Source organism: Hemiscyllium ocellatum, chromosome 43 (assembly GCF_020745735.1).
Source record: "Hemiscyllium ocellatum isolate sHemOce1 chromosome 43, sHemOce1.pat.X.cur, whole genome shotgun sequence".
In the NCBI taxonomy this organism is placed as follows: domain Eukaryota; kingdom Metazoa; phylum Chordata; class Chondrichthyes; order Orectolobiformes; family Hemiscylliidae; genus Hemiscyllium; species Hemiscyllium ocellatum.
Genome location: NC_083443.1, coordinates 17,010,275 through 17,022,871, shown reverse-complemented (window position 1 = coordinate 17,022,871; position 12,597 = coordinate 17,010,275). Strand labels below are relative to the sequence as shown.

The 12,597-nt window shown below is 44.2% G+C and overlaps 1 protein-coding gene across 2 annotated transcripts in view; it reads right to left on the bottom strand.

The window, feature by feature from the left end:
• The window catches only part of wdfy4 (WDFY family member 4), a 315,729-nt gene that overhangs the window by 46,631 nt on the left and 256,501 nt on the right, over positions 1–12,597 (bottom strand). For both annotated transcript variants that reach the window (XM_060854388.1, XM_060854389.1), the window contains 2 exons: positions 8,515–8,668; positions 1,800–1,891 (listed from right to left, as the gene is read on the bottom strand). In XM_060854388.1, the coding sequence (XP_060710371.1) occupies positions 1,800–1,891; positions 8,515–8,668 (246 nt within the window). The remainder of the gene's footprint in view (positions 1–1,799; positions 1,892–8,514; positions 8,669–12,597) is intronic.

Below are 12,597 nucleotides of genomic sequence, written 5' to 3'. Positions count from 1 at the left end.
GACTGGAAAAACAACCAGACAAGACGTATGTTTTGAATTTACAAAACGGGTTATTGTAATCTGGAATGTGTTGCCTGAAAGGAGGATAAAATATTGGCTTTAAAAACAAACAATAGATAAATATTTCACAGGGAGAAACTCACAGGTAAAGGCAGAGTCGATCACAAATGAAAACAGAAGTTGCTGGAAAAGCTCAGCAGGTCTGACAGCATCTGTGGGGCGAAATCAGAGTTAACGTTTCGGGACGGGTGATCCTTCCTCAGAACTGTTCTAAGGGTCACCGGTGACCTGAAATATTAACTCTGATTTCTCTTCACAGATGGTGTCAGATCTGTTGAGCTTTTCCAGCAACTCCTGTTCTTGTTTCTGAGTTACAACATCCAGAGTTCCTTTTGTTTTTAAAGGCAGATTCAATAGTAGCTTCAAAAACAAAAATATGGATATAAATACTTAACGGGCAAAAATTTGCAGGTGAAGGCAGATTCGATAGTAACTTTAAAAAGAAAACGTAAATACCTCATGGGTGGAAATTGGCGGGATTGTGGGATGGAGCAAGGGTATGGGACTCAGCTGACGGTTTTTTCAGAAATCCAGCACGGACTCAATGGGCCAAACAGCCTCTGTTGCTTGTGCTGTAAGATTCTCCGATGCAATATGTGGTGCGGCTATTTTCTAACGCTCGACCCACTTCACCACCGCCACACTCAACACACAAGCCATGATGTAAGGCCTACCGTTGCCAGCATGCAGAAACTCTGAGCCAAATGCAAAAATAAATTCATCCTCAAAAAAATACTCCAATGTCTCAATGCTAAACTGTATCAGATGTGTAACTGGATCAGTCAGCACAATCCAATTGGCTGTTGCTCCTGAGTGATTTATAATTACAATAATAAGACAAATTAGGACTAGCTTATAGCACATAAGTCTGACATTTCTACAGGCCAAGCTGGTAGTTAGTAAATAATGAGACATTAAATTGATCCATTTAGACGAACAATTAACAGATTAGCATTTGCAAAGGTGAGAGTGGAGGTTATTAATCACCACTTAAAACTGCATTCTATTCATGGGCAAGACCAGGTCCATTTAACCCCAGCATTACTAGGAGCTTGAGGGAATTCAGTATTCCCTGGCACAACCAAATCACCTTCCCGTTTTCCCGCTGCGACAATGAGAAACTGTAATAATTCGACTGAGTTGTCTAAAGCAATTATTGCTTGATTACGATGAAAGTAGTCACTTTAAGCATTTATAAATTACAAAATAGTTGTATGGAATGTGCACCAGTAACAGACCATTCAACCTAATGTGTTAATGTTGGTGTTTATGCATCACCAGAGCCTCCTTCACCCTCTCTTCACCTGACTGCATCTGCATAACGTTCTCATAATCAGTGATTCGAAATGTTACCTTGCTTTATTTTCTCTCCATTGCCTTTTCTGTTTTTATTTCAGAGTCCCAGCAACCTTCTCTTCCTTTCCCCTTCATGCGTTTATTCAGTGTCTCCCTTGAAGTGCCTTTATACTTTCCATTGCAACTAATCTTTAACACACATTTCCCAGTTCTAAAGCCTGTTGGTTTGACCCATTCCATTTGCATTCCATTTCATGTACTTTCTAACCGTTGTAACTTTAATTTGACATGAGTCCAAGATCCCACAGTGCAGTGTTGGTTGTGTCCTGAAGGTTAGACATTGGAAAATGTAGCTACAGTCCGACCTAGTGAGGACACACATCCCAGAGAAGGAATACAGTCAATAAAAGGGGAGAACAGCCAGTCTGGTAATAAGTACGTACCATCCGATGCATTCGGATAAATTCTCGAGTGTCACCTTTAGCCCAAGGAGGAAGGATCACATCACCGAGGGTCGTCCCATCCTGCATGGAACCTGCAAATATATTGGCACACAGTTAGAGTGCTGGGTCTTATTAATATGGGCAAATATGTATACACTTTGTATCTAAATTAACAAATAGTTAAACACTAGAGGCAGCTACAAACAGATTTGGAGGTCTATACTTTGTTTTAATTCATTCACAGGAAGAGGGCATTGAGCCAGCATTTATTGCCCAGAGGGCAGTTCAGAGTCAACCACATTGCTGTGGGTTTGGAGTCACATGTAGGCCAGACCAGGTAAGGATGGCAGTTTCCTTCCCTAAAGCATATTAACGAATCAGATGGGGTTTTTCCTGACAATTGATTCATGGTCATCATTAGACTCTTAATTCCAGATTTTTATTAAATTCAGATTTCGCCATGTGCCATGACGGGATTCAAATCCAAGTTTCCAGAACATTCTCTTGAAGAAGAGGGATGATACCACTAGACCATTACCTCCCCTAGGTACACATCCATATGCATTGATCATTAAAATATTACGGCCAGGTGCGGAAAATGATCAAAAATGCTAATAGATTGCTGACGTAAATGTCCAGAGGACTGGTTTAGAGGAGCTGTCACGGCTATACAAACCCCATGTAGACCACATCTATACCACAGCAGGCAGTTCTTGACAAGGCTACACTGACCTTGAGAAAGTGTCATGTATATTTATCAGGATCCTCCTTGGATTAAAGGGTTAAACTCTGAAGAGAGATTACTTTGTATTCTCTCGAAGTTAAAAGGTTGCATGAGGGTACAAGATATTAGCAGCATTGATAGGAACGTTTCTTCTATGCTGGGGTGCACAGTCCCTTTGAGATTCCTCCATGGTTCCAAGCATGATTGGTGTGCTAATGCATTGACTTCAGGTTTTAACAGTCGGTGGGAGATAGGGAGGAGTGCAGATGCTGGAGAACTCAGAGTCGATAAAGTGTGGAGCTGGAAAAGCACAGCAGGTCAGGCAGCGTCAGAAAAGCAACAGAGTCAATGTTTCGGGCTTAAGCCCTTCATCAGGACTGGGAAGAGGGAAGGGGGCTGAAAAATAAATAGAATGGGACGAGGCTAGGAGAAAGGTAGTTGGGATGGTGATAGGTAGGCAAAGGTAGGAGGTGATTGTGATCAGTCAGTGGGGATGGTGGAGCGGATAGATGGGAAGGAAGATGGTCAGGTCAAGAGGGTGGTGTTGAGTCAGAGGGTTAGATCTGGGATGGGGTGGGGGGGGGGCAGATTTGGTAACTAGTGAATTCAATGGGGTTGTAGGCTCCTGTGGTGGAAGATGAGGTGTTCCTTCTCCAGTTTTAACAGCAGGTGCCACACACCAAAATAAACAACTGAGAGTGAGTACTGTTGTTAGGTTAGACAGCATAAAGGAAAATGCTCCTAGTTGTTGGACACCAGTCAACTTAACTCCAGGACATCTCTACAGGAGTTCCTCAGGGTACTGCTATAGGCCCAACCATCTTGGGCTGCTTCATTGATGACTTTCCTTCATAAAGTCAGAAGTAGGGATGTTCACCAACTATTGTACAATTTGTGACTCGTCAGATACAAAAGCAGGCCAAGTCAAAGTACTGCAAGGACCTGGACAATACTTAGGCTTGGGCTTATGAGTAGCAGGTCCTATTCACACCACACAACTGCCAAGCAAAGGTCATTCCCAACGAAAGGATCCCGCCATCACCCTTGACATTCAAGGAAGTAATCACCACTGATTCCCAAACAAACATGCCATTGACCAGAAACTGAACTGGACAGAGTAAATCAAAAGCCAAAGTTTCTGCAGTGAGTAATTCATTTTTTGACTCCCCAAAGTCTATCTACATGGCACAAGTCAGGAATGTGATGGAATACTCCCCATTTGCCTATTGGGTGCAATTGCAACAACATGCAAGAACTTCAACACCACCCAGGACAAAGCAGCCTGATCAAATGGTGCCTTATTCACCACCATTAACATCCACTCCCTTCAGCACTGACGCACAGTGACAGCAATGTGTGTGCCCTCTACCAAATACACTGGAATATCTCAGATATCTCAGCAAGGCTCCTCTGACAGCACCTTCCAAACCCGTGACGTCTACCATCTGGAAGGCAAGGGCAAGAGATTCATGGGAACACTGTCACCTACAATTCCCCCTCTGAGCCACACACCTCCTGACTGGGAAAGAAAAATTGCTGTTCCTTTGCAGTTGCTGGGTCAAAATCCTGAAACTCCCTCTGCAATAGCATGCTGAGAACTGCAATGGTTCAAGAAGGCAGCTCACCACCGCCTTCTTCAGGTCAACCCAAGAAGAACAGTCGATGCACGCCTAGCCACAGATGTCGACATCCCATCAATGAATTTTTAAAAAACTATTTCCTCTGGTTTGGAAGTGTACCAAGAGAGAATGTAGCTGAGAATGGAGCCCAGCTCTTCAGCTAGGAAACACTCTTGCACACTGAGGATTGTAAACATTTGGTGCTTATCTAGAAACAGTAAGTGACATTAAGTTTATTCCTAATTTTAAGTCTGAGATTGATAGGTTTTTGTTATACAAAGGCTTTAAGAAATTTAGAGCAAAAGTAAGGATATATGGCACTCAGTTAAAGATCAACCATAATCTCACTGATGCTGAATAGTCTCCAATGCACCTCTGTGAATCTATCCCTTAGATAGCAGGAAGCCCCAGTTCTAGCACGCCTTTGGTCCAGTTGAGAGGATGTTGAGACCGTTGTATACTGTACAAACCATCCATCCTCCTTGTAATAACAGCATTATCATGGGTCCTGTAAATAGTCACAGATACACAAACCCTGCTTCAGATCCACGAAAAGGTAGAATTACTATCTGGATCTGATTCCACAATGTACTATTTTTAAGGAGAGGTAACTTCTAATGGGATAAGCACATCAAGTTGGTGTTTCTGAACCAGATCCTTTCAGGATAGGAATTCATGCATGGCAGATTGAGAGGTGACCTTGCAGAGGCTTATAAAATCATGATGGGCATAGATAAGGTGAATAGCAAAGGTTTCTTCCCTAGGGTGGCTGAGTCCAAAACTAGAGGGTATAGGTTTCCAGTGAGACAGGAAAGATTCAAAAGGGACCTGACAGGCAATTTGCTCACCCAGAGGGTGGTGAATGTATGGAATGAGCTGCCAGAGGAGGAGGTGGAGGCTGGTACAATTACAACATTCAAAAAATCGTGAATGCGTTGGTGATTATTTTCCAGAGTTCGATAGATTTGGGATTGGTTCCTGCGGATTGGAGGGTGGCTACCGTTATACCACTTTTTAAGAAAGGTGGGAGAGAGAAAGCAGGAAGTTATAGACCAGTTAGTCTGACCTCAGTGGTGGGAAAGATGCTGGAGTCTATTATAAAGGATAGTAGTAACATGATAGGTCAGAGTCAGCATGGATTTATGAAGGGGAAATCATGCTTGACTAATCTTCTGGAATTTTTTGAGGATGTAACTCTGAAGATGGACGAGGGAGATCCAGTAGATGTAGTGTACCTGGACTTTCAGAAAGCTTTTGATAAAGTCCCACATAGGAGGCTAGTGAGCAAAATTAGGGCGCATGGTATTGGGGGCAAAGTACTAACTTGGATTGAAAGGTAGTTGGCTGATAGGAAACAAAGAATAGTGATAAACGGCTCCATTTCGGAATGGCAGGCAGTGACCAGTGGGGTACCGCAGGGATCAGTACTGGGACCGCAGCTTTTTACAATATATGTTAATGATATAGAAGATGGTATTAGTAATAACATTAGCACATTTGCTGATGAGACTAAGCTGGGTGGCAGGGTGAAATGTGATGAGGATGTTAGGAGATTACAGGGTGACCTGGACAAGTTAGGTGAGTGGTCAGATGCATGGCAGATGCAGTTTAATGTGGATAAATGTATGGTTATCCACTTTGGTAGCAAGAACAGGAAGGCAGATTACTACCTAAATGGAGTCAAGTTAGGTAAAGGGGCAGTACAGAGAGATCTGGATGTTCTTGTACACCAGTAAATGAAGGCAAGCATGCAGGTACAACAGGTAGTGAAGAAGGCTAATAGCATGCTGGCCTTCATAACAAGAGGGATTGAGTATAGAAGCAAAGAGGTTCTTCTGCAGCTGTACAGGGCCTTGGTGAGACCACACCTGGAGTACTGTGTGCAGTTCTGGTCTCCAAATTTGAGGAAAGACATTCTGGCCATTGAGGGAATGCAGCGTAGGTTCACGAGGTCAATTCCTGGAATGGAGGGATTATCTTACACTGAAAGACTGGAGCGACTGGGCTTGTATACCCTTGAGTTTAGAAGACTGAGAGGGGATATGATTGAGACATATAAGATTATTAAAGGATTGGACGCTCTGGAGGCAGGAAACATGTTTCCGCTGATGGGTGAGTCCCGAACCAGAGGACACAGCTTAAAAATATGGGGGTAGACCATTTAGGACAGAGATGAGGAGAAACTTCTTCACCCAGAGAGTGGTGGCTGTGTGGAATGCTCTGCCCCAGAGGGCAGTGGAGGCCCAGTCTCTGGATTCATTTAAGAAAGAGTTGGATAGAGCTCTCAAGGATTGTGGAATCAAGGGTTATGGAGATAAGGCAGGAACAGGATACTGATTAAGGATGATCAGCCATGATCATATTGAATGGTGGTGCAGGCTCGAAGGGCAGAATGGCCTACTCCTGCACCTATTGTCTATTGTCTAAAATGCATTCGGATGGGTATATGAATAGGAAGGGTTTGGAGAGATATGGGCCAAGTGCTGGCAAATGGGATGAGTTGAGTTTAGGAACCTGGTCAATTTTGCCAAATAGGTCTGAAGGGTCTGTTTCCAAGCTGTACAACTCTATGACTATAAATTGGTGGTCAAAGTGATTGAATATTGATGAAAAATTAACCAATCAAATCAAATTGAGCTCGGAAATCTCAGCACCTCTATTGCCAGTCAGTGTTTTTCTGTAGGCCCTAACTCATAATATGGAATCCTTGATACAAAGCTGACTCAGTGGCAACACCAAAACGTGGTAGGAAATATGCACAATCAATATTGAAAATCACATATTTTGCTAAAAAAGTTTATGGATGACAAAGAGTTCTTTGCGTCCCAATTTTTAGTGTTGACTTTGTGGCAACTTTTGCAAAGCTGTGTACGATCAGTATGATTGGCTTTGATTCTGAGCAAGCTGGCACACTGGGCTTGGCACCACCCTCCACACACTGTGCCCACCCTGAAAATCACACGCGCAAAATGGTAAATATCCCAGGAACTGAGAGTAAAAAATGAGGTCTGCAGATGCTGGAGATCACAGCTGCAAATGTGTTGCTGGTCAAAGCACAGCAGGTTAGGCAGCATCTCAGGAATAGAGAATTCGACGTTTCGAGCATAAGCCCTTCCTGATGAAGGGCTTATGCTCGAAACGTCGAATTCTCTATTCCTGAGATGCTGCCTAACCTGCTGTGCTTTGACCAGCAACACATTTGCAGCTGCATCCCAGGAACTGAGCAAAGCTCTCAATGTGCACCGTGGGAATTTAATTAAAAAACAGGGGTTGGCACCCAACACGGAGGCAAATACACAATGTTACACTGTTATTCCCCCTTAGCTCAGCTGAAAAAGCACAGCAGGTCTGGCAGCATCCGAGGATGGCGATAGGTTGGAGAGGAGGGTGGGGCAGCTAGGTGGGAAGGATGGTGGACAGGTCGGCCAGTTCAAGAGGGTGGCGCCGAGTTGGAGGCCCTCAGGCCGACCACTTCAACTCCCCTTCGACTTCAGCAAGAACATCCAAGTCCTGGGCCTCCTCCACCAACAAATTCAAACCATCTGATGCCTGCAGGAAGAACCACCTCATCTTCGGCCTTGGGATCCTCCAACCACATGGCATCAACACTGGCTTCACCAGTTTCCAAATCTTCCATCCCTCCACCTTATCCCAGATCCAACCCTACAACATGGCACACTCTGTCCTTTCTGTCCATCTTCCTTCCCACCTATCCACTCCATCCCCCCACCTGCAACCACCTATCGCCTTCCCAGCTACCTCTCCCCCACCCCCACCCTCCTATTTATCTCTCCACATTCCTAATGAAGAGCTTATGTCCCAAATGTCGATTCTCCTGGTCCTCGGATGCTGCCTGACATGCTGTGCTTTTCCAGCACCACACTTTTCGCCCTTTAGCTTGGCAACTGGCCAAACATCTTCCCGATGCCATGCAAGGGATTCACAACTAATTGTAACCATCCAAATGAAACTGGGGTTCAGGTCTTCTGGAAATGCTTTCTGCAACCTTTGCTGGTGTCTGGTTAATAATGTATAAGTTAAATACTACATAGGATGTGAGAAAAGAACACGAATTTGTGGACAACATCCATGCTCCATTGTTGCTATACCATAAGAGCAGGGGTGTAGGTATATAGCTCCTTGAAACTGGAAGACAGGGTGGCAAAGAAGGCATTTGACACACTTACTTTCACTGGTCAGAGCACTGAGTACAGGAGTTGGGGTGTCATGTTGTGGCTGTACAGATCACTTTCAGAACACTGCATATAATTCTGGTCACCCTTCGTTAGGAAGGATGTTGTGAAACCGTTGCATTTGTTGGAGTGCTGTTGTTGCAACGGTTTCTCAATACGGCTGATTTTCTCTCACATACCAAATTCGAGGCCATTATGGTTAAGCAGGAAATCAGGCAGGTAGAAGAACTCTGGGATCAGCTCTCTGACATCGCTCATGTTGTCTCTGGAGGAAGACTCCCACTCTTTCTTGATGCTGAAGAACATCCTGTCCGCCACGTCGAAACATCCCCCCTGCAAACATTCAACATCCTTAATAATAACACTTTAAACCATTCCCCAAATTGTCAGGCTTTTTCAACCCTCCCCGCTCCCCACCCCCACAACCCTATTCAATGTTCTCATTCATGTCCACTATGAAAGCAATATGGAATTGTCAATCATCTTCTCCTAATCTTGTTGTGAAATGGAAGATTCCCTCTTTGTTGACAGTTGCCAACTCTGTTAGAATGCATTGAGGTTTCATTACATGTTCACTTTATTCCAACTGCCCTGTTCACTTGTATAATCTCTTTTGTCGTGTTTTGTTTTGCTGTTTTGCCAGGTAAACAATACTAAAGAGGACTTCATTAAGATGAGCATTCCTCCATGTTGCCTACAGCAGAGGTCTAGAAGTCAGTCGTTAGAGAAAGAATGTCACAAAGATGTCTGTAGTGCCAGCCCAATTGTTCTTTTCCATACAACGTCCTGTGTATCTGCTATGCTTGACCTAGACAGAAATAGCCATGGGTCTGGAAGGTACTTTGTAAGAATCTTTAGTGAATTTCTGCAGTGCATCTTGTAGATGGTATACACTGCTGCTACTGAGTGTAGGTGGTAGAGGGAGTGGATGTTTGTGGATGTTGTGCCAATCAAATGGGCTGCTTTGTCCTAGATGGTGCCAAGCTTCTTGAGCGTTGTTGGAGCTGCACCCACGCAGGCAACTATTCCACCACACTTCTGATTATGACATTAAAGGTGTTATATAAGTAGAAGTCATTCACTCTGCTTCAATAACATGTTGCAGCATCATGTTCCAACATTTATATATTTGTTGGGTAGAGATATTTCTCTTGATCCCTTCTTTAGGATATCCCCATAACTGGAAACATTTTTCCCCCATGAATACCCCATAAAACTCTTCCATTATCTTAAAATATTCCATTCAGTTATCCCTCCAGTCTTCCCTTTTCTGAAAGGAAAAGGGCCCAGCCTGTTCAGCACTCCTAAACATTCACAAACTCTGACGTTTGGATATGATTCTCTGGAGAAATGTTTTATTGCTATTCTGCCAAAAATGAACAGAAACGAGAAACAAGTTACATTCTCTCTCACTATTTCCGCTTAGCAAAAAAAAAACTTGTTCTGATTTAATTCTTGACTTTTGGCTGGCAGGTTCAAGATCCAGCTGTATGACCACTGAACCCGTCCGATTTGTGTTTCTTGTAACTCAATCGCACTCTCCAAAATGTGCTGCGCTGGCGCATTGTCAAAAGTTGGACGCTGAGCCCCACTTAAGGAGGTACCAGGGCAAATGACCAGAAACTTGTTCAAAAAGGAAGGGGGGGGGGGGGGGGGGGGGTAGAGAAATGGGAGGTTTAAAGTTTCAGTGCTTGGGACAAACAGTTGGAGCTGAAAAATGTGTTGCTGGAAAAGCGCAGCAGGTCAGGCAGCAGTTGGAGGCCCAGTTTCAAATGGTGGAAGAATTAAACTTGATGATGCACAGAGGGCTAGAATTGGAGCCATTCAGAGATCTCAGAGGGCTGTAGCTTAGGTTACAGAGTAAGGAAGGGATTTGTGAACCGTGATGAGGCCACAGAAGGATAAGAGTATACATTGTTGATCAGATCTCAACTCTAACTTGACCGCGGAGTCACTACATACACTCTCAGATGATCAGACCCATTCAAATTTGTCCTGCATTCATTTAGTTCCTGTAAATTGATGTTGATGATCATAGAATCCCTACAACGTGGAAGGAGCATATTCAGCCCATTGAATCCACACTCTCCAAAGAGCATGGAGAAAGTGAGGACTGCAGGTGCTGGAGATCAGAGCTGAAAATGTGTTGCTGGAAAAGCGCAGCAGGTCAGGCAGCATCCAAAGAGCATCCCAACCCAGACCCACATCCCTACCCTATCTGCATAACCCCACATTTCCTATGGCTATTCCACCTAGCCTGAACATCCCTGAACACTATGGGTAATTTAGCATGGCCAATTCACCCAACCCTGCACATCTTTGGACTGCTGGAGGAAACCCACTCAGACACAGGGAGAATGTGCAAACACTACACAGCCGCCCAAGAGTGGAATCGAACCCAGGTCTCTGGCATTGTGAGGCAACAGTGCTAACCACTGAGCCACCGTGAGGCCATAATCCTGTGTGCTATTTGCCGCTGTTGCCGTGGTGAGTGGAGCCTTCTGCCATTGGCTAAGAGTGGATTGTCTAATCACAGAGGCCTCTATTGTATGTTGTACTAACAAATGTTCAGGTAGCCATTATTGAACCAACTTTGATTATTCCTCCACACCAGTGAGGGCAGTGTAACAAGATACTCCAATGTCATGATAAACCACAATTTGCATTATTTGATTTTCTTCTGATCTGATGATTTTGGTAACAAAAATTATAATTGTTCATTGTTACAAGACCATGGAGACCAGCTTTGACATCTGGACCTTGTTGAACCCCATAATAATCCCTTCATTTCACTGCAAGAGGAGAGGATTTACCCTCCTTCAGGCCCGGTTCCTCCATTGCCATGGAGGTTTGGGGTCCCAACATGTCCAGTGTCAAGATTGGGCTCTTGGAATCCAGTACATATCAGAGCTTTTATGACATATAGATTTCCAGAAAGATAAGGTGACAGAAGCATAGAATGAAAAAGGGGCATGAGTAGGCCATTTGGCCCTTTGAGCCAGCTCTGTCATTCAATATGACTGTGGCTGGTCTGCTGTCTCAATACCAAAGTCCCACTTTCTCTCCATAACTCTTGATGCCTTTAAAATCTAAAAATGTATCAATCCTTTTCTTGATCGTGCCGCCACAGTCTGTGGTGGTGAATTCCACAAGTTGACCCAAAAAAAATGGTGTCCTCTCCTCAATCCAAAATGGCCCATCCCAGATCCTGAGACTGTGATCACTGGTTCTGGACTCCGAGACCGGGGTGAAACATCCTTCACGCAGGGCAGGGGAGGTGGGGGGTGGGGAAGAGCTGGCAATGGTCAGAGCTTTCAGGGTTCAGACAAAAACTGGGGAACAGGTGGCCCAAGAGGATTATGGGATGCTGCATTCAGGAGATGCTGCTGAGAGGGAAGGCAAGACTGGAACTCACAGATGGTGGCGCTGTGACTTGACTTTTGCACTCAATAAATACAATAGTGCTGCACTATTGTGCAGTTTAACAGCTATAAACCCACCATCTGTTAAACAAAATCAAGTAATTAGACAACAGTGTCTGCTTTGTGACCACAACTAGGTCAATGTCACGAGAAGTGATTACCCCATTCCTCTTTCGCCATTAATCTTCCCAGTGCTACTGTTAAGATGTGAATATCAAATTCCATTCTAATCTATTGCTAATACTCTTCCAGGTCTTTTCTCTGTTTGCCATTGATGCTAGATTGTAACTTTCCCATTCGCTTTTTATTATATTGGAGCTTTTCTTTAACACCTCGGGGCCATTTTTATTAAATTTTACCAGCAACATCCAGCTCCTCCTAAGCCAAGTTTTATTACATTTTATTGTCTTCCTGCAGCTCCTTCAGGCAGTCTTTGCTTTTTACTATTTCTCTTTAAATCTCCATGCCCACTGCTCAGGAAGATTTGGAAAGCTTACTATGCGATGATTTTGCTAGCCTCTTAGACTCATAGCTGTCTCATTGGAAGGAACATATTGCCAGCTTTAAATCCTTTGTTGTACATTGCACCTCTCTAGATTATAGCTTTTTATTCCACACCGTTTAGCATCGTTAATAAAAGAAAATATACAGCGAGGATGCCTCAGCGGAATTGGGTAGGGTTGGGGTCAACGGCCCAACTGGGATCCCGAGTAAGGTTTCGGAGTTGTGAGCTCAAGGGCAGGAATGGCTGCTATGCAGTGCTGAGGTGAGGCAGCCGTGCTCCCATTCCACAGGTCCCCACCCTCTCTCATGCCCTTTCACGATCCCCGTCCACCCTTT